Below are 23247 nucleotides of genomic sequence, written 5' to 3'. Positions count from 1 at the left end.
TTTGTGTAGAGCCAGTGTTTCAATTAACTGATTTATTTTATTCTTCCATTGTTGGCAAGTAAATTTAAAAAAAAGTAGACCTGATGTCTGTTGCTGTGGAAGGCACTTGAAATCTCACTTTGGATGCACCAGGGAGTGTTAAAGCAGGAACCTAGAAAACAGCACTTTAGTCAAGGCTATAGAGCCACTTAGTGATGCTAGTGGGTTTTTTTGTTTTTGTTTTCCCCAACCCTTTTATTAAAGCGCTTGCATTTCCTATTTCAAGCTGGGTGAAGCATTATGCTTACAAATAGAGTAAATCTGTGCCAAAAGCATTTTAATAAATTATGAGTAAAATAAAAAATAAAAACTTATTGACACATGCCAAGTGTTGAGTCTAGTCTAGACTTCTGGATTTGGTCAGCTAGCTGCTGTGCCTCTGAGTCATTGTGCACCTTAGCCAAGCTGCTTTATATTGTGCCTCTATTTTCCCATCTGCGAAACAAGGAGAATACCTGAGTTCCTCCAGGGTGTGTTGCTAGAATTAATGTTGGTAAAAGCTGTTAGTTACCTAACCCTAGGGTCAACCTTTGTCGCTTCCTTGGTTTCATGGTTTCTCCCCTTGCACATCTGACTCAGCATTTAGCAACACCCTTTGCTGAGAAAAGATGGCTTTGCCCATGCCCTGATGACAAGATTAAAGTTGAGTGGTAGGGAGAGATTTGGCTCCAGTAACTCTTTACTCTTCCTCAATTTTCCTTCAAAGTTGCAGAGTTTGTTTCCTTGAGCAGTAGCTTTCAACCTTTCCAGACCCCTTGCAGGAGTCTGATTTGTCTTGTGTACCCCCAAGTTTCACCTCAACTCAGTTGCTTACAAAATCAGACATAGAAATACAAAAGCGTCAGCACACTATTACTGAAAAATTGCTTACTTTCTCATTTTTATCATATAATTATAAATCAATTGGAATATAAATATTGTACTCACATTTCCGTGTATAGTATATATAGCAGTATAAACATGTCATTGCCTGTAGTTTATACTGACTTTGCTTGTGTTTTTTACATAGCCTGTTGTAAAACTAGGCAAATATCTAGATGAGCTGATGTACCTCCTGGAAGACCTCTGTGTACTCCCAGGGGTACGCGTACCCTTGGTTGAGAACCACTGTCTTTGAGGATTGACTGGTGAAACTTTCACATGCAATAGTATATCTCCCAATAAACCAAGATCTATTAAAAACAGAGAAGGTGGAGTAAAACAAAAAGAAACAATTTGCTTAACACATCTAAATGTATACATCTCATAATCTAACCCAAATAGTTCAGTTACAGACCAAGGTCTTGTTTACTCAGTGTGGGAGTGCTTGTCAGGAGGAGGTAAATTCTTGTGCACACCAATGTGTCATGCACTAGCTGGTTCATGTAGACCCTGCTGGTATGCATTAAAAGTTCCCTAGTGTGTGTTAATATACTGTTTGAACAGGACTACATCAATGCACACTCAGGAATATTTTGTATGCACCAGCAGGGTCTGCATAGGCCAGTTAGTGCATGACACCTTGGTGCACATTTAGAATTCACAGCCCACTGGTGTGCACTCCTTCATTGTATACACAAGGCCAAAAACAATCTTACATGTCCCAGGAGCAAGTCCTGGCTGTGTTCTTGTCCCCTCTGAATTCCTATCTCATGCAGTCCAGGACCTTGTCTCCTAAACAACCTGGATATCAAAGACCCCTGTACAGGACAGAATTCATGTCGAGACGCTCCTCCCTTGATCTAAGGGAAGCACCTCATTCTCCTAACTAGTTTTTTCCTGTTACCTGCAGAAACACTAAGGTTTTGGTCTTGCTGCTTTCTCTCTGAGATGGCCCATTGAGGATACGATGTTTAATAGCTGGCTTTCAGAGGCTTAATAGCACATCTTAGAGTTCACAAACCGTCACACTGAGTGACATTTGATGGGCCGTATCTGTTGTCTACACTGTGTGGGTTGTTTTTTGTTTTTGTTTGTCTAAAGATTAAATTCATTCCACTTAACTTCCTTGGTGATAAATTATAAATTAGAGACTTTGGTTCATATCCTCTGTTACACTCTTTGAGATAGGTGGATAAAAACTACTGTGTAAGGATTCAGGACTGCATTATGATCAATAATGTATTTGTTATTTTTATTCCAAAATTCTAATCAATCTTTTATTTTGTGATTGTTTATTTTATCTATTTTTCCATAGTTTCTGCTAACAAATAATTCATTTTTTTGTTTGCTAGTTTTTGTTTTGGGTTAATATTCACAGGAGAGCTTTTGATGCTTCCTTCACTACGGAACAAAACAGCAGTGGAGACTGACAAAAATGAAACGAAATAAACTGTGACACCAATTGGCTAGAACTCAGCGTCTATACATTATAGACAGATTTTGTAAAGTGTTTTGGATGGATCTGGTGGTGGTTTACTGGCTTATGAAAGGTGCTTAACAATAATTTGGCATATTGCTATCAAGCAGAGATAAACACACTATTAGTAACTATCTCAAAAAGGCAAGCTTATAATTGTGAAAGGGCAGTTACATAAAATGAAGCATGCAACACTGAACTTTTTCTCTATGCTGCATCAGTAACACCATTAAAGCTGTCAGTTTGTCAGATCACTGGAGGTATTTATGAAATCAATACACAATCCTAGAGATTTATAGAGGCAGTATTGTTAGCCAGAGGAGAGCCTCAATGGAAAATAAAATTAATACAATTTACAAGCAGATTGTCGTAGAAAATGGATGAATTTCCTACAGTCTCCTGTTTTTACTTGTCTGAAGAAAAAGGCTTAGACATGGGGAGAAAGCAGAAGGTAATAGCATAAATTAGCCTGGTTAGTCCGTAATGTTGTTAGAAGAATTGCTTGAAACCAGGGTTTTGTGTTTGAAGGTGATTTGGGGCAATGCATAATAAAAATCTTGAACAAAACATTAAAGTATGAATTAAGTTTTTTTTTCCTGGATGTATTTGATTTTGGTTTCATAATTTCACTACTCCAAGCCCTTTTTATTTTGGTCTGTGTCCTTCTCTTGCTTTCAACCCTTATTTCTTTTTTCACATCTTAATCACACTTTGCCACTCTTTTACCAGCATCAATAGCTCTCTCATGTGTCTTTCACACACCAAAGCCAATTGTTCTAGGGGAGGTGTTGTGAAATCCTTTGCTTTGTTCTTCTATCTATAGTGGTTGCAGATTTGTTTGTCTTGGATGAAGGACCATCCTCAAACAACTGATTTTTTGTCATTGGCAAGCAGCAGAAGAAAGGAGAGGGGGAGGAAGGGTTGCCTCATAGATCAGTGGCAGACAAATTGGGAAGGAATTTGGATCTAGCTTGAAAAAGAGTCTCTTGTATACAACAACATGTTTTCAATGGGGAGAGTCTGAGTGAACAATTGTCTACTACAAGAATTTGGTGTAGACTAGATGACTGGTATAAATTGAATTAGTCTGATGTCAAGGACATAGCCCCCCACCCTCTTTTCTTTCTCTCTCTCTCTCTGCCCGCCTGACGGCAAACAGAAGAAAGCCCTCTGTGACATGGCTTGACCTGGAACGTCAGCATGGGCTTTTGTGAAATGCTCTGATTCCAAGACTGAGGTTCAATAAAGTCAATTTGGTGGAGAATGGATTGGGATCTCACAGCAATACACAATTTATTGAAAGAAAAAGATATCTGGTGGCATGCCTTGTGTTTGCTGTCACTTACCTTTTTAATAATCGTTTGAAAACCAGACTTCTGGTCTCATGCCAGGGCAAATTCCTTTTATCATAACGAATGTTTTAACACAACATAATGAACACGCAAACTGATACTACAGATTCTATGCTGTCCTGGCCATGTTTCCTTCTCCCTTTGCTCCTATCTTCTTCCAATCCCTTTGCTTCTGACCTTTCCCCATCCCCTCCCTCCCATTCCTTTCCTCACCCACCCCTCGCCTCCCCTGTTCCTATTCATCTTGCTCCTAATCTCTCCCCCCACCCCACCCTGCCCCATTTTGTTTCTTTGCATTTGAATCAAGTTGCCTCTTTCTCCTTGCTGATTGGGTGCCAGCATGGGGAGCATTGTGAGTACCAGAGAGATAGTCTCCTTCTCTCAATGCCAGCGCCCATTACCAGAAGGAGCAATCTCACAGGGAAGTCTTGCTCAGCCCCATGTTCCCGGGATGAGCCAACTTCAGTCATGGTCTGGAGATAGTGCATGGACTGTCCAGTTGCATGTAATAGCTGTGAGGGAAGGGAGCATGCTCCAGGCAGATCGAACCTTCAGAGAATGTAGCTGCCAGGCTCTTAACAAACCTCTCCTGAGAATGTGTGAATGGTAGTTTTCAGAGGTTCATGGCTTAGCCACATTTGGGTGAATTTTTCTGGACATCCAAATCTCTGACAGTAGAGGACCCCTTCCGTATTTCCAGCTTGTTGCTCGTAAGCCTAGAGGCTCTGGACCGTCTCAACAAAACAGTTGTAAGAATTTTTAATCATGTGGAAAACACTTATTTTCCCCTAATCTTGTTCCTGTAAGTGGTTGAACAATTTTAACTGAAAGATCCCTCAGAATTTCAGCCTTAGGCAGGCACCCAGCATTAATAATTTCAACACAAACTGATATAGTTTGGCAAAATAATAAGCAAATGAATATGGGTTTTTATAAGGTATGTCTACACTGCAACTGGGAGTGAGTATCACAGCCCAGGTCAACAGACTTATGCCAGCGGGGCTCAGGCTAGCATGATAAAAGTAGCTATGCAGATGTTTTGATGTCCAGGCTTGGGCTGGAGCTTTGGCTCTGAAGTTCACCCCTTTCTGGAGGCGTCAGAACCCAAGCTCCAGCCTGAACCAGAGCGTCCACATGGCTATTTTTAGTGCGCTAACACAAGAGCCACTTGAGCAAGTCTGTCGACCCCAGCCATGAAACATGCTCGCAGCAGATGTGTAGACAAACCTATATTAGAAGTTGGGCAACCTGAAGTATTGGCACTCTGCCTGTGCCACCTCTAATGCAAATCTTAAAAGTCTAACTTACAAAAGTTCTGTAACACTTTAAGGGCAAAGAAATTTGAGAGTGATCTGCGAAGAACACATCTTAAAGTGTTGTACTGCAGGTTAAAAATGTCATCTTTCTAACTGATATGCAGCACAATGCCTTCTGAGCAAAACCAGTCAAATTTGTATTTGTTTTATTTTGCATTTAATTTGAGTAAATTTTTTGATTCTATGATTCTGTTCATCCAGACCCTAGTTAAGCTATCAATGTCAACCTAAATTGATGATCTGATCATAGGAAAGCCCAGCATTTTAAAATGTTGTTAAGATAATGTATCAATTTTATTTTGCTTTTTAAACAGGTAGATTAATACCAGGTCACAGGAGAAATGGGAAAAAGCTGCACTTGCACCAAAATTAAAAGATTACAAAGCTGAGGTGCACTTTCGTGCTGCAAATATCGTGGTAGTGATTCACACGCACTGATTGATATGACAGCCCATAAAAAAACACATTTAGAGATGTGGTGGAAGTTCTGTTACTTGTACAGCCATTTTTAACAAATGCCACCACTTTTTTTTTTTTTTTTTATAAAGGAAATAGTGGGATTTCTTTGCCAAAGTCGAGCAAGTCTGGAGTTGCCAAACTGGTTATATTCTGTTATCTCAATGCAGTTTAGGGAAATGTGTTCTCTTTGTTAATATGATGTGTTTTTCCTCTTCCCTTGTTTAGAGATCTAAGTGAAAACCAAATTCAAGGAATCCCAAGGAAGGCCTTTCGAGGAATTACTGATGTGAAGAACTTGTAAGTGATGCTTTATTTGGTGTTTGTTGTGAAGTCTATTCAACATGACGGGGTCTAAATTAGCTGTTACCCTACCACAGAAGAAAAAGATCTTGCTGTCATCTTGGATAGTTCTCTGAAAACATCTGCTCAATGTGCAGCAGCAGCAGTCAAAAAAGCTAACAGAATATTACCAACTATCAGGAAAGGGATAGGTGGTAATAAGACAGAGTATATCATAATGCCACTATTTAAATCCATGATACATGCACACCTTGAATACTGCATACAATTCTGGTCACCCTGTCTTAAAAAAGATAAGAATTGGAGAAGGGGGACTAAAATGATTAGATATGGAATGGCTTCAATGTGAGGAGAGATTAAAAAGACTGGATTGTTGTTTAGAAAAGAGACGACTAAGTGGGGATACGATAGAGGTCTATAAAATCACGAATGTTGTGGAGAAAGTGAATAAGGAAGTTTTATTCATCCCTTCACAAGAATCAGGGATCACCTGATGAAATTGATAGTAGGTCTGAAACACACGTGTGGAAGTGCTCCTTCACACACTTCAACATCAACCTGTGGAACTTTTTGCCAAGGGATTGTGAAGGCCAAAAATATAACTGAGTTCAAAGAAGAAATGGGTAAGTTCATGGAGGATAGGTCCATTAGTGGCTATTAGCTAGGATGATCAGGGATGCAACCCATGCTCTGAGTGTCCCTAAACCTCTGACTGCCAGAAGCTGGGACTGGACTACAAGGGGTGGACCACTTGATAAATTGCCCTGTTCTGCTGATTCCCTCTGAAGCATCTGGCACTGGCCACTATTGGAAGACAGGATACTGGGCTAGATGGACCGTTGATTTGTCCCAGTATGGCCTTTCTTAAGTTGTTACATTCTTATGTTCTTTGCACTACTGCTATTATTTATTTGAGCATCAGATGTGGGCTCAGCTCTATGTAGCACACATAGAAAGATGGTCCCTGCACCTAAAAAGAGGTTACAGTCAAAGAACATATATGCTCCCCACGGTACACACAAACAATTCCCATCCATCAGTAGCAGTTCTGAACAAAGACAGATGTGCAGATTATATTCTTAAATTGGGAGACCCTACTATGCCAACAATGCATAATCTTACCCTGCAAAATTTGGGTAAATTACAAACTATGTGCTAAAGTGTATGAGTCAAAGGAAACAGTAGAATAGATCAGTGAGAAGTTGAAAGGGACCAGCATCACGATGTTAGCTGAAGTTGTGTGTTTGTTCTTCATCCCACAGCTTCATTCAAAGAGTAAAGGTAATTATATTACAGAGCATAGGTCAGAGCTAAATAGATCCACCACAAATTTCAGAGTAAAGAAAGTGAAAAAATGGTATGACTTTTGCTAGGCAGAAGAAATTAACTTGATGAACAGGTTTATTTTCTTTCTGCCATTTGCATTCCTGTCCTGTGTTTCTAATGAATGCCATTTAAGGGTAAAATCTGTTTGTTTGTGGTAATACAATTACCTTAAATTAGTTTGGCCCTTGGCTTTCTCTAAACATACAACAAAGGAATATGATTATGTAAAGATTTCTTATTCTACCTTCCCATGGCTGCACCTTATCTAAAGGCCATCTGTGCTGCACTGCCTTATGCTAGGTTTCAGAGTGGCAGCCGTGTTAGTCTGTATCCGCAAAAAGAAAAGGAGGACTTGTGGCACTTTAGAGACTAACAAATTTAGCTGAGCATAAGCTTTCGTGAGCTACAGCTCACTTCATCGGATGCATTCAGTGGAAAATACAGTGGGGAGATTTATATACATCGAGAACATGAAACAATGGGTGTTACCATACACACTGTAAGGAGAGTGATCAGGGTAAGGTGAGCTATTACCAGCAGGAGAGCGGGGGGGCGGGGAAACCTTTTGTCGTGATAATCAAGGTGGGCCATTTCCAGCAGTTGACAAGAACGTCAGAGGAACAGCAGGGCGGGGGGGGGGGGGAATAAACATGGGGAAATAGTTCTACTTTGTGTAATGACCCATCCACTCCCAGTCTTTATTCAAGCCTAAGTTAATTGTATCCAGTTTGTAAATTAATTCCAATTCAGCAATCTCTCATTGGAGTCTGTTTTTGAAGTTTTTTTGTTGAAGAAAACATTCAAAAACCAGTTGGAGAACACTTCAATCTCTTTGGTCACTCGATTACAGACCTAAAAGTGACAATTCGTCAACAAAAAAAACTTCAAAAGCAGACTCCAACTAGAGACTGCTGAATTGGAATTAATTTGCAAACTGGATACAATTAACTTAGGCTTGAATAAAGACTGGGAGTAGATGGGTCATAACACAAAGTAAAACTATTTCCCTATGTTTATCTCCCCCTGCCCTCCCCCCCCCCGACATTCTTGTCAACTGCTGGAAATGGCCCACCTTGATTATCACTACAAAAGGTCCCCCCTTCCCCCCCCCACTCCTGCTGGTAAAAGCTCACCTTACCTGATCACTGTCATAGAATATCAGGGTCGGAAGGGACCTCAGGAGGTCATCTAGTCCAACCCCCTGTTCAAAGCAGGACCAATCCCCAACTAAATCATCCCAGCCAGATGTGTATGTCTTACAGTGTGTATGGTAACACCCATTGTTTCATGTTCTCTGTGTATATAAATCTCCCCACTGCATTTGCCACTGAATGCATCCGATGAAGTGAGCTGTAGCTCACGAAAGCTTATGCTCAAATAAATGTGTTAGTCTCTAAGGTGCCACAAGTCCTCCTTTTCTTTTTGCCTTATGCTAGTATCACAAAAACTCCACTCCATTGCTACTGTTAGAGGCAAGATAGGGCCATCTTGAAACAAGCATGGTTATAGCCAGCAAGTTGTCAGTGAGGCAGGGGTTCAGTGCCTGGTCTCCTCCCCCTGAAGAAGGCTGCTTTCTAGACTCAGAAAGGGAGGCAAAAGTCTCTAAAATTCATTGTAAAACTGTGTAACATACATAACATATGTTCTAGGAGTATTAGCACTGTGGTAGTGTAACCTTCTGGTGAGTGTGTATTACAGGTCTCCTTCTGTGCCATGAGGACACGAGTTATTACAGTCCCCAGTCAAAACAGGACCAACACCAACTAAATCATTGCAGCCAGGGCTTTGTCAAGCCGGGCCTTAAAAACCTCTAAGGATGGAGAGTCTACCACCTCCCTAGGTAACTCCATTCCAGTGCTTCACCACCCTCCTAGTGAAATAGTTTTTCCTAATATTCAACCTAGACCTGCCCCACTGCAACTTGAGACCATTGCCCCTTGTTCTGTCATCTGCCACCACTGAGAATAGCCGAGCTCCATTTTCTTTGGAACCCCCCTTCAGGTAATAGAAGGCTGCTATCAAATCCCCCCTCACTCTTCTCTTCTGCAGACTAAACAAGCCCAGTTCCCTCAGCCTCTCCTCATAAGTCATGTGCCCCAGCTCCCTGATCATTTTCATTGCCCTCCGCTGGACTCCCTCCAATTTGTCCACTTCCTTTCTGTAGTGGGGGGACCAAAACTGGACACAATACTCCAGATGTGGCTTCACCAGTGCCGAATAGAGGGGATAATCACTTCCCTCAATCTGCTGGCAATGCTCCTACTAATACAGCCCAATATGTCGTTGGCCTTCTAGGCAACAAGGGCACACTGCTGACTCATATCCAGCTTCTTGTCCACTGTAATCCCCAGGTCCTTTTCTGCAGAACTGTTGCTTAGCCAGTCTGTCCCCAGCCTGTAGCAGTGCATGGGATAGTGACCCCATTGTGCTAAGCACTGTGTGCACATATAATGTAAACACTGAGTCTGCTCCGAGAGATAATAGGTGGATATAACAAACAAAGAGAGGGGAAGCATAGGGTAATACTGAGACTACTAAGCTCTGTGTAATAAGCGGCAGTCATAGCATAGTAGATGGTTAGGTATTACCAAGTGTCTTTGTATCTGTAGATATGAAATAGAAGTGTAATTTGAATTAAAGTACATGCAATAAACAGCCCCCTTCTACATTAGATTGTGCAAGTGTTCAAGTGAACTGAATGATGTTAGCTTAGTGTTGCATTGAGTACAGATATAGGGGTCCATTACCCCATTTTATGGATATTTTGTGTTTCATTTGGGACATTTGCAATGAGAATCTTTTGATTTCTAAGAAAATTGAATTATTTTCTAATCTTAAAACATGTCTGTCCATCCACATCAGTCTAGGGAAGGGATAGTCAATAGGTGGACCATGGGCCAAATCGGTACCGCCAGATACTTTTGAACGGACCACGAAAACTTTTTATTTACTTATTATCATTATTGTGGTGTGCATTTGCTCAATAAGCCATTAACATTGTTTGGCCTTTTTACTGTTATACCTGAAAGGCTGCTTGTGGGCGTTTTCAACCTCACAACATGTTTCAGTAACACATACACAGCCTAATTACATGACAATGGTGAATATTGGGGTGCCAGGATGTCACAGGTGGAACAACCCATTTTGTGTTGTTTTGTTTATTAATTAGGCATAGTTTTTGATATATTAATTTTGGTTCACTTATTTTTGGTTGTTTATTAAGCATGATTTTAACACAGTTTGAGTTATATTAGTAGGCTGTTCTGTTTGGACTAATTTAATTTTGGGGGGAGGGAGTTATACTTTTTATTAACATTTGTTACTATTGGTTATTGTGACTGTTTGTAAGCTTTTACCTACTTTTTACAATTGAGCTTACAGTTAGGATAAATGTGTAGGCCCAGTTATCACAAATGTAAAAATAAAGCTTTAATTGTATAAGCCAAAATGGTATCAAAGATGCTAATAACTGTGTTTTTGAGGAAAAGAGAAGAAGTTAGTAGAGGTGGGCTGGAGCTGTTGCTGCTGTTAGTCTGATCCGATTTCCGAATAGAAAAAGCCAAGCATACGAAACAGGGAGCGAAGAGAACAGCAAGATAGAAAATGCAGCTTCTGTCTCTGGTGTTGATTTTTACTTGCAATCTTGTGGCTGGAAAAACACAGGCACACCACATGGTCTTATTGGCCACTCTGAGACCTGGAACTGGAAACATGTACCAACCTCAGGCTGTTTAGGGCATTTCATTTAGTTGCCTCTTTCTAGTCATAACCTTACACCACTGTTGCAAAATATGCAGTCTTGGCTGGCTAAGCCAGGCTCTTATTAGACAGAAGGACAAAAAGAGAGAGGAAAGAGAAGAAATAAGGTGGGGAAGGAAAAGGGCATGTGCTGGAGTGGGGAGGCGAGAGAGATATGAGAGACGCTCCATAATCCCAGGGGTGGTAGGGTTTCAGTCAGTGAAGGTGGGGGTGATGTAATTATCAGGATGAAGATCCAGGGTCCCAGGACATGGTGTGGTTGGCAGCTGTGATGGTGAAGCTGGCTCCAGTAGCACACTCCAGCACTTTTAGCTACATAATAGATTTTTTTATTAGCTTCTCAATCTGGTATTTTTACTGTAGACCCCATTGGAACGCTCTTTTTTTGAAGTGCCTCTCCATAGCAAATGTCCTACTTACATCTTTCTACAAACATCTTTAATGTTACAAGACTGGCACACAGTACGAAGGGCTTTAGTTTATACATACAGGAATTTTCTGAAATAATTTTATGACTCCTACATGCACCTCAGTTTCCCCTATATTGGGGGGGTGGAAGGAGGACTGTTTGCTCTCAGGGTGAGGCAAAGAAACATAGGTGTGAATGACGCCTAGCAGCTTATGTCTGAATGAATCATTGAAAAGGACTGGCCAAGGCCAACCCCGCATATTATTTGGAGAATCTGAGAAGACCATGGCAAATCCAGTCAGCAGGACAGTAACACCGAGCAACCAATGACCCAGAGGGAGTTGGGAAGGTGTGAGGTGGAGGAAATAAGAATTGGCTGCTGGAAGGAGTCAGGGTTCTCACCTGGGGAGTGACCAAGATCAGACTGAGAGAGGCAGAGCCTGGATAATGGGATTCACTACGGCTTGGCTGGGCTCTGGGCTAACCAGAATGCTCTATGCTTGAACCTTCATTTCTTAGGCTAACCTAGGGACTTCCTAAGCTGTGTTCCAGTTGACTAATAAACCCACCTGTTTTCACAACACTGTATGAGTGTCACTGCCAGTGCTTACATTGTCGCTTGCCAATGCACTTACATAGCATGGTATACCATTTGCGATAGACCCAGGCCAGTTAGGTACAGCAGAATAGTAGAAGGCAGATATACTGGTTACTGGATAAGCAGTTTTCTGTACCCTGAGTGACCAGAGCAGGGGCTGCGCTAGAGCAACCAGGAACCTGCTAGAACCAATTAAGACAAGCAAGCTAATTAAGACACCTGGAGCCAACTAAGAACATACTAGAATCAATTATGGCAGGCAGCCTAATCAGGACACCTGGTTTAAAAAGGACCTCCCATCAGTCAGCGGAGGGTGTGCAAGGAGCAGGGAGTGAGAAGGCGTGCTGCTGGAGGACTGAGGGGTACAAGCGTGATCAGGGATGGTGCAACCGTTAGGCAAACTAGGTAATCACCTAGGGTGCCAAGATTTGGGGGCGCCAAAAAGCGGTGCCCCAACATTTTTTTTACATTTTAACTTGTCTTCTCTCTGACGAGCATGGTCGCTGCCTAGCTGCCGCGCAGCACACGGAGCCGGGGGACGGACCGGCGGGGCGGGGCCCGGACTGGGCTCAGCTTTCACTGCAGTGGGTGGGGCAGCACCGTGGGCAGTAGCAGATTTACCAAGGTGCCAGCTATGGCACCGGGCCCACACTCCGAAGGTGCCCAGGCGACCACTCTTCTCCATCCCCCGCTCTCCCCTGCGGGGGCAGAAGCTTGGTGCTGCGGCTCTTGGGGCTCTGTCCTGCTTCAACAGGGCAGGCTGTGCCGGCAGCCAAGCACCCTCCTCCTCTGCCTCTTCCCCCAGCATGCTGGGTTCCTGCCTCCCCCTCTCACTCCCTCACCCTCCCTGCCACTGATCAGCTGTTGCCGGCGAGAGGGAGGAAGCGGAGAAGAGGCAGGAGCGGGGCCTTGGGGAAAGGGGTGGAATCGGGGCGGATCCCTTCCAGCCTCCTGCCATGAGCCGCTCAGGGCAGGGGGCTGGGAGCATCCCCATGACCCTAGCCCACACCCCCAGCCCTCTGCCCTGACTCCTGAACCCCCCTCACACACACCCAGCCCCCAGTCCTGACTCCTGCACCCCCACCCACTTCATGCCTTGACTCCTGCAGATCCCCACCCCCACCCTGAGCACCAAACAGGAGCTCCTGCAACCCTCGCAAGGAATGGGAGCTGCCCCAGGTAAGCGCTCCACACCCAAACTTCATGCCCCAACCCTGAGCTCCTTCCCTCATTCTAGCTCCTGGCCAGACCCTGCACCCCAACCCCCAGCCTGCTCCTGCCCCCTAACTCCCTCCCAGACCCTGCACCCCCACCCTCAGCTCGGTGCAGAGAGAGACAAAGAGAACAGGTAGAGCCAGGGAGAAGGTAGGTACACGCTCTATGTGGGCAGGGGTGAGGGGGGGATCCTGTTTACCCTCTCCCCAGCCCTGCTGCGCTTGCAGTTTACTCCCGGCCTGTCCCTTGCTCCAAGGACCAACCCTAGCTCCCGCCCCACTGTGCTTTTGCCCCCAGCCCCTGCCTTGCTCCAGTCAGCAGGGACTAATCCTCCCCCCATGACCCACTGTGCTCTTCTTGCCCCTGGCCCCTGCCTCGCTCCAGCTGGGGACCAATCCTTCCCCCCCACCATGCCCAGCTGTCAGAGTGGATAAAAATCAATGACTTTAAAAAAAAAAAATTGGATTTTTTTTATTTAAATCGGATTTGTGAGGGGAAAAGATCGTTTTAATTAAGATACATTATATCATGGAATAGGGATTATAAATTCTAATTCTATAGTATGAGACAATATATTCATGGAATGTTTAAGAAAAGTTTTATAAATGAGTTCTAATAGTTCATGGATTAGGGACCCAATCTTATGGGGTTCCACAGGCTTCTGTATAGATTATTTAGGTTAATTTTTCTATCTACCCAATGGGACTCAATGCTCAGTCTAGAAGATACCATCAGAGATGCTTAGGTTTGCATTTCTGAAACTGTGGATTTGTGTCTCTAAAGGTAACATTCTTTTTAACAGCAAAAATGTTTTAAAATAAATAAACAATGTATAGAGGTGAGAAATAACAGACCTTAACTCTATTGTCCCTCTGCAAATTTGTGTACACAGGGTATGTCTACACTACGAAATTAGGTTGAATTTATAGAAGTCATTTTTTTAGAAATCGTTTTTATATATTCGAGTGTGTGTGTCCCCACAGAAAATGCTCTAAGTGCATTAACTTGGTGGAGTGCTTCCACAGTACCGAGGCAAGCGTCTACTTCCGGAGTGTTGCACTGTGGGTAGCTATCCCACAGTTTCCGCAGTCTCTGCTGCCCATTGGAATTCTGGGTTGAGATCCCAATGCCTGATGGGGCTAAAACATTGACACGGGTGGTTCTGGGTACATATAGTCAGGCCCCCGTTCCCTCCCTCCCTCCATGAAAGCAGCAGCAGACAATCGTTTTGCGCCTTTTTTCTTGAGTTACCTGTGCAGACGCCATACCACGGCAAGCATGGAGCCCGCTCAGGTAACCGTCACCGTATGTCTCCTGGGTGCTGGCAGACTTGGTACTGCATTGCTACACAGCAGCAGCAACCCCTTGCCTTGTGGCAGCAGACGATGCAGTAGGACTGGTAGCCGTCATCGTCATGTCCGAGGTGCTCCTGGCCACGTCGGCCAGGAGCACCTGGGCAGACATGGGTGCAGGGACTACATTAGAAATGACTTGACCAGGTCATTCTCTTTAGTCCTGCAGTCAATCCTATTGAACCATCTTATGGTGAGCAGGCAGGCGATACGGATTGCTAGCAGTCGTACTGTACCATCTTCTGCCTGGCAGGCAAGAGATGAGGATGGCTAGCAGTCCTACTGCACCATCTTCTGCCGAGCAGCCATGAGATGTGGATGGCTTGCAGTCCTTCTGCACCGTCTGCTGCCAGCCAAAGATGTAAAAGATAGATGGAGTGGATCAAAACAAGAAATAGACCAGATTTGTTTTGTACTCATTTGCTTCCCCCCCTCCCCCCGTCTAGGGGACTCATTCCTCTAGGTCACACTGCAGTCACTCACAGGGAAGGTGCAGCGAGGTAAATCTAGCCATGTATCAATCAGAGGCCAGACCAACCTGCTTGTTTCAATAAGAACAATTACTTAGGTGCACCATTTCTTATTGGAACCCTCCGTGAAGTCCTGCCTGAAATACTCCTTGATGTAAAGCCACCCCCTTTGTTGATTTTAATTCCCTGTAAGCCAGCCCTGTAAGCCATGTCGTCAGTCGCCCCTCCCTCCGTCAGAGCAACGGCAGACAATCGTTCCGTGCCTTTTTTCTGTGCGGACGCCATACCAAGGCAAGCATGGAGGCCGCTCAGCTCACTTCGGCAATTAGGAGCACATTAAACACCATACGCATTATCCAGCACTATATGCAGCACCAGAACCTGGCAGAGCGATACCGGGCGAGGAGGCGACGTCAGCGCGGTCACATGAGTGATCAGGACATGGACACAGATTTCTCTGAAAGCATGGGCCCTGCCAATGCATGCATCATAGTGCTAATGGGGCAGGTTCATGCGGTGGAACGCCGATTCTGGGCTCGGGAAACAAGCAGAGACTGGTGGGACCGCATAGTGTTGCAGGTCTGGGACGATTCCCAGTGGCTGCGAAACTTCGCATGCGTAAGGGCACTTTCATGGAACTTCGTGACTTGCTTTCCCCTGCCCTGAAGCGCATGAATACCAAGATGAGAGCAGCCCTCACAGTTGAGAAGCGAGGGGTGATAGCCCTGTGGAAGCTTGCAACGCCAGACAGCTACCGGTCAGTTGGGAATCAATTTGGAGTGGGCAAATCTACTGTTTGGAGCTGCTGTGATGCAAGTGGCCCACGCAATCAAAGATCTGCTGATATCAAGGGTAGTGACCCTGGGAAATGTGCAGGTCATAGTGGATGGCTTTGCTGCAATGGGATTCCCTAACTGTGGTGGGGCCATAGACTGAACCCATATCCCAATCTTGGCACCGGAGCACCAAGCTGGCGAGTACATAAACCGCAAGGGGTACTTTTCAATAGTGCTGCAAGCTCTGGTGGATCACAAGGGACGTTTCACCAACATCAACGTGGGATGGCCGGGAAAGGTACATGACGCTCGCATCTTCAGGAACTCTGGACTGTTTCAAAAGCTGCAGGAAGGGATTTTATTCCCAGACCAGAAAATAACTGGTTGGGGATGTTGAAATGCCTATATGTATCCTTGGGGACCCAGCCTACCCCTTAATGCCATGGCTCATGAAGCTGTACACAGGCAGCCTGGACTGTAGTCAGGAGCTGTTCAACTACAGGCTGAGCAAGTGCAGAATGGTGGCAGAATGTGCATTTGGACATTTAAAGGCGCGCTGGCGCAGTTTACTGACTCGCTTAGACCTCAGCGAAACCAATATTCCCACTGTTATTACTGCTTGCTGTGCGCTCCACAATATCTGTGAGAGTAAGGGGGAGACGTTTATGGCGGGGTGGGAGGTTGAGGCAAATCGCCTGGCTGCTGGTTACGCGCAGCCAGACACCAGGGCGGTTAGAAGAGCACAGGAGGGCGCGGTACGCATCAGAGAAGCTTTGAAAACCAGTTTCATGACTGGCCAGGCTACGGTGTGAAAGTTCTGTTTGTTTCTCCTTGATGAAACCCCCCGCCCCTTGGTTCACTCTACTTCCCTGTAAGCTAACCACCCTCCCCTCCTCCCTTCGATCACTGCTTGCAGAGCCAATAAAGTCATTGTTGCTTCACATTCATGCATTCTTTATTCATTCATCACACAAATAGGGGGATGACTACCAAGATAGCCTGGGAGGGGTGGTGGAGGAGGGAAGGAAAATGCCACACAGCACTTTAAAAGTTTACAACTTTAAGATTTCTTAAATGCCAGTCTTCTGTTTTTTGGGCAATCCTTACCTCTCTTTAAAAGTAAAAAGTTTCAAAAAGTTCAATGAATAGAAGATTGTTGGGGGCAGAATAGACAAGGAGAAGAAGTCTGGAGATAATTGTGAGAAGTGAGGTACATATGCTTTTTTGTTAAAATATTATGTTTGCTGTTGAAGCAAAAATCCAGAATACTTAACATTGTTGTTTTAGTTAAATAAAACAATGTAAATGTCTGTCTGGTGGTGTTCTCCTCCTAATACAGCCTGGCAAGAAAATCCTGCAAATATTAATGATTAACCTCTTGAATTCGAGATAGTTCACCTCCCAATGACTTCATAAATATCTGCTTCAATTATCTTTGATAAATGAAATAACCAAACGATCATTCATTTTCTGATATAGCTGTAAAACTCATCTGAAAAGTTTTCAAAATAAATCATGATTTAAAAATGTATAGTGTGTACCTTCTAAAAATGAAACCTACATCTATCTGAGTTGTGAAGAATATGTATTAAGGTTATAACAACCAACAAGAGTTCACTTTTATGTAGAAACCCATGATTAAATCAAGTCTTCCTAACTGATGATTTAAGTCATGATTTAAATCAAATCCACCTGCCCGCTGAGCTCTTGCCCCTGGCTGCTACATTTCCCAGCGGGGCCCACAAATATGTTTGGTGCCAGGCCCACAAAAGGTTAATCCAGCCCGGGAGCTGGGCCAGCCCCTCCGGGGTGGGGAGCATGGGGTCTGGCCTGCTCTGGGGCAGAGCACAGCCCCCATGGGCCCGCGAGGTGGGCCAAGCTCGTCCCCCTAAGGCGATACCCTTCACAGAGCAGGGCTGTGGCGAGACCAGATGGGAGCTGCAGGCGGGCGCTAGGGGGATGGAGCGGGACTCCTTGCCCAAAGCCTGTGGGTACCTGGGTACCTGCCGCTGCCTCCCTGTGTGTCCCTGGCAGCCTTCTAACTGGTGCCCCAGCCCTCCCCCCCCTCCCCCCGCGAGCAGCCTCGGAGATACCTGCCTGCCCCCCTTATTCTACATTTGGCCCAGGACACTTTTAAATTTCTTGGGGCAGTTTACCCATCTCAGGATTTCTATGGGAAGTGCTCACCTGGAGCCACAGCTGGTCAATGCGGAGACAAACGGGCACCATGAGGCATTATAGTTACCAAACATGGAAACCTCCCCCTCTGGGTACCCAGAATATGTGTGTGTGTGTGTGTGTGTGTGTGTGTGACACGTCATTTTTCTCGTCGCGCGCAGCCATCACCGGTTCTGACAGGCTGTTTATAATGCTAAGTTGACTAGTTTTTGGAGGTTGTAGACTGAGGCTAACTATTTTTGTTGAGTTGTTTCAGATCTAAGACTCTAGCAAGTGCTGCTGCATCATTTCGCTAATACTTTGTGTGAAATGTGTGTGTATGTTCAGTATTTGAGTGTATATGTTTGTGTGCGAATATGCATGTGTAGATTGTTGAGATTTGTCATATTGATATTGTCATTGCCACTTTGTACTGTAGTGAAGCAGTACGAGGGGAGGGGAAAGGAGAGGGAGGGAGAGGGGGGCGCAAGGTGGAAGTTTCACCTGGGGTGCGAAATATCCTTGCACCGTCCCTGAGCGTGATCAGGCTTCAGGAGGAAGATCCTGCGGTAAGGATAAAGAAGGTGCTGGGGGGAGGCCATGGGGAAGTAGCCCAGGGACTTGTAGCTGTCATGCAGCTGATACAGGAGACATTGTAGACAGCTGCTATCCACAGGGCCCTGGGTTGGAACCCAGTGTAGAGGGCAGGCTGGGTTCCCCCCATCCCCCCAACTCCTGATTGGGTACAGGAGGAGTTGACCTGTTTTGTGAGCAACACCAGAAGGGAAGGTCTAATTTGGAAAGGGATCTGTCCTGTCCCCAACCCACTAGGTGGGACAACAGAGACTGTGGAGATTGTTCTCCATTTTCCCCCATGCTGGCCAGTGATGGGGTTAGCTGAGTGAACAGCAGGTTTGAGCCTCTAGCAGAAGCGGACAAACTGAGGGCTGCCATGAACCTCTGAGGCGAGCAAATCCACCAAAAAGCTCAGGACCCACCAAGGCAGAGGAGGAACTTTGTCACGCTTTGTCAGGAGGTGTCAGGGGTGGGATTAGGCGCACTACGTAGCGGTGTTGGTTTTTTTTTTTAAAAAAAGGGGGGGGGAGGGGAGGGTTTATTATTTTTTTTCCTACCACCACAATGGAGGATGTAGTGCAGGCACTGATACAAGCCACGGTCGCCCAGCAGGAGGCTACCTGTGTCGAGGCAGCCACGCAACAGGAGGCAGTATGGCTGCAGCACGAGAGTAATCGCCTGCTGATGGACCAGGCTGCTCAAGACCATGCTATGTTGCGGGAACTGGTAAACCAGATAAAAGCCCTTACAGAGCGGAACTGCAGCCATGATGGGACGCAGTTCATACGGGCCAGCAATTTGCTGCAGAAAATGATGCAGGAGGATAATGTAGAGGTGTACGTCCTGGCCTTTGAGAGCCTAGCCCTGCGGGAGGCTTGGCCCCAAGAACAGTGATCTGGCATCCTTGCTCCATTCCTGTGTGGGGAGGCCCAGAAGGCCTATTATGATGTGTCTGAAGAGGCTGAGGCAGACTGCCCCCAGCTGAAAGCAGAGATCTTGGCCAGATCTGGGGTAACAAACGCAGTGCGAGCCCAGTGGTATCACAAGTGGAGGTACCAGGAAAACAAAACCCCACCGTCCCAATTTTATGACCTCATCCATTTCGCATGTAAGTGGTTATGAACCGAGTCCCAGAGTCCAGAAGAGATACTCAAGGTTTTGGTTATTGACCGATACGTGAGGGGACTACCACCAGACGTTCACGCCCAGGTAAGCCAGAATGAACCCTCCACCTACGACAAGGTTGTCGCACTGGTAGAGAGGCGAAGGACGGAGAGGGAGCTGACCCAACCAGTTAAGGAAGAGGCACCCTGGGTTAAACTAGCAGCAGCAAGCCTCAGAGCTTGGACGACGGGGCCCACGGGAAGGCCCAGGGGGAAAAAGAGAGGGGCTGAGGGCCCACCGGAGGCCACAAAAAGTCAGAGCACTAAGGGTGAAGAGGATTGTGACATTAGACTGTCCAAACCTAGAGACCAGGGAATGCCTAGGGCCCATATAGATGTTACGCCTGTGGGGAGTGGGGACACATAGCAGCCCAGTGCCCCTATATCATAGACCCCATGCAGTGTAACCTGGGAGACTGGGCAGACCCATGCAGCCTACTCAATCTTGTAGGGGTTGCAGTCACTCCACATAAATATACAAGGCAGGTAAAGTTGGATGAGGTAGAAACCATGGCACTCGTAGACTCGGGGAGTGCTATCACCCTAATTTCGGGTAAACTAGTAAAGTGCAGCCAGTTAACGCAAGCTAAGAGTATGGGGTTAACCTGTGTCCATGGGACTGTTGGTTACTACCCCATCATACCAGTGAAAATTGAAATTCAGGGAAATGTCACCAGGGTGAAAGGAGGGGTAGCCCCAAACCTCCCATACCCCGTGCTTATAGATAGATTTCCCCAGGTTTGGAAACTTGCTCCCACCGGAGGTATTGGTGGGAAGGGAGCTCCCTGAACTTTGGGAGACTTTCACGGCAGAATGTCACCTCCCATTTTTCATGGAAATGTCCCACGAACTATTCCCTGACCCGGGGAAAGGCAGGAAGACCAAAAGAGAGAGAAGGGCGGCCAAGGCCTTGGGTACCCGAATCCTCCTACAGGGACAGAGGGCCACCTGTGTAGGCAGACATACACAGGCAACCGAAGGGGAGGGTCTCAAGACGGAGGAGGGGTCAGAGACCGGTTTCAACCCCAACCTCATGGAACCGACCAAGAGGGCAGAGACAGTTCAGGCTGATAAGTCCCGGGAGAGAGACTTTTGGATGGGACCAGGTGGAAGACCCAAGGTACGAGAACGCCAGGAAGGAGGTGGCCGAGATAGATGGGGTACCTATAGAGGGAAAGGCCCATGGGCCAGGGCCTTATTTTGTGATCAAGAGGGACCTCCTATACCAGGTCGTGCAAATGCAGACGCAAGAGGTACACCAGCTCCTAGTACCCCGAAACACCAGAAGGCAATATTAAACCTCGCTCACAGTCACCTTTTTGGAGGGCACCTAGGGGTGGAGAAAACCCACGCGTGAATCTTACCCAAGTTCTTCTGGTTGGGGTTACATGAAGATGTCCGGCGGTACTGTGTCTCCTGCCCCAAGTGTCAATTGCGCAGTCCTCGTCCACATCTAAGAGCCCCTTTGGTACCCCTGCCGATCATTGAAGTTCCGTTCGAGCGGATCTTCATGGATTTTGTGGGGCCACTAGAGAAAACGACCAGAGGCCACCAGTATGTGCTTGTCATCCTAGACTATGCAACCACGTACCCAGAAGCTGTCCCCTTACGAAACACAGCCTCCAAGAGCATTGCCAAAGAACTAGTAGCAATCTTCGCCTGGGTAGGGCTACCAAAAGAAATCCTCACAGATCAGGGAACACCATTCATGTCCAAGCTGACGAAGGACCTATGTTCCCTGCTCCGTGTCCAGACCCTGTGGACCTTGGTTTACCACCCACAAACCGATGGTCTGGTGGACAGATTTATCCGGATCCTCAAAGCTGTGATAAGAAAGGTGGTAAGCAAGGATGGGAAAGATTGGGACAACCTACTACTGTCCCTCATGTTTGCCATCCATGAGGTCCCCCAAGCTTCCACCGGATTCTCCCCCTTTTGAGCTGTTGTATGGACACAACCCCTGAGGCATCCTGAACATTGCCAAGGAAATTTGGGAAGAGGAGCGCAGTGAGGGGAAGAACATAGAGCATGTGCTACGGATGAGGGATCAGATAGCCCAGGTCACTCCCATAGTGAGGAAGCACCTAGAGAAGGCCCAAGAGGCCCAGCGAACCTACTACAAACATCAAGCCAAGGTTTGACAGTTGGTGACCTGTTGGTGACAGTTGGTGACAACCTGGTGACCGAGTAATGGTACTGTACCCATGGCCGAAAGTAAGCTGTTGGCCCAGTGGCAAGGGCCCTACGAAATAATCGAACCCATAGGGGAAGTAAATTATAAGGGGCGACAACCAGAACGTTGAAAACTGGAGCAGATATATCACGTCAATCTTCTGAAACCCTGGCATGCCCGAGAGGCATGCACAGTGGTTCAAGAGGACATATACCGAGAGAACAAAACCCCTGAACAGGTGAGGGTGTCTCCCGGTCTAACAACAGCCCAGAAGAAAGAGGTAACTGAGATGATCGCCCAATACCAAGACGTATTCTCGACAAAGCCGGGTCGCACAACTGGGACATATCATCACGAACCCTGGGGCCAGAGTAACAATGAGGCCCTACCGGGTGCCGACAGCCACAATGGAAGAAATAAAATCGGAAGTAAGGAAAATGCTGGAGATGGGGATCATCGAAGAATCCCACAGTCAGTGATCCAGCCCATAGTGTTGGTGCCTAAACCTGATGGCCCCACGAGGTTCTGCAGCGACTTCCGTTGACTAAACAAGATATTCCAGATTGATGCCTACCCTATACCCTGCATAGATGAACTAGTGGACAGTCTGGGTAATGCCCGGTACTTGACGACCCTAGACTTGACAAAGGGATACTGGCAGATTCCCCTAGCCAAAGATGCAAAGGAAAAGACTGTATTCTCTACACCAGAGGGTCTTTTCCAATATAAGGTCCTCCCTTTTGGACTACATGGGGCCCCAGCTACCTTTCAGCGCCTCATGGGCAAGCTATTACGCCCCCATGCCAGCTAGGCTGCGACCTACTTTGAAGACATGGTGATTTATACCCCAGACTGGGAAACCCACTTGAAGAAGGTGGGGGCGGTCCTTGATACCTTCAGGCGAGCTGGCCTTACGGCGAACCCTGTTAAGCGCACTGTGGGGTTCATGGAGACCAAATGTCTTGGCTACGTGGTAGGAAAAGGTCTGGTAACACCCAACTGAATAAGTTAGAGGCCATCCAAAATTGGCCACGGCTGAGTCGTAAGAAGCAGGTCCAAGCATTCCTAGGGGTGGTGGGGTATTACCGGTGTTTCATCCCCCATTTTGCCACAAGGGCAAGTCCTCTAACGGACTTAGTGAAGGCCAGTGCTCCTGATCCAGTCAGATGGTCTGACGCAGCAGAGAGGGCATTTGAGGACCTACGGACTGCTCTCTGAGTAACCCTGTATTGATAGCCACGGATTTCACCAAGGAATTCATCCTTCAGACAGATGCATCCGAGGTGAGGTTAGGGGCCATCCTGTCGCAGATGGCTGGGGAAGTGGAACACCCAATTCTCTACCTCAGTAGGAAATTCCTTCTGAGGGAACAGAAATATGCAGTGGTAGAGAGAGAGTGCCTCGCCGTAAAACGGGCCATGGAAACGTTGTGTTACTACCTTCTGGGGCGCAAATTTGTCCTCGTGACC

General features: G+C 46.2%; 1 protein-coding gene across 1 annotated transcript in view; it reads left to right on the top strand.

Annotated features, from left to right (window-relative positions):
- The window catches only part of SLIT3 (slit guidance ligand 3), a 790143-nt gene that overhangs the window by 429531 nt on the left and 337365 nt on the right, over positions 1 to 23247 (top strand). Inside the window, exon 5 of the mRNA XM_074960679.1 lies at positions 5730 to 5801. Within this exon, the coding sequence (XP_074816780.1) occupies positions 5730 to 5801 (72 nt within the window). The remainder of the gene's footprint in view (positions 1 to 5729; positions 5802 to 23247) is intronic.

Source organism: Natator depressus, chromosome 8 (genome assembly GCF_965152275.1).
Source record: "Natator depressus isolate rNatDep1 chromosome 8, rNatDep2.hap1, whole genome shotgun sequence".
Taxonomy (NCBI): Eukaryota; Metazoa; Chordata; order Testudines; family Cheloniidae; genus Natator; species Natator depressus.
Note: the sequence above shows the minus strand (reverse complement) of the source record. Positions and strands in the feature narration are given on the sequence as shown.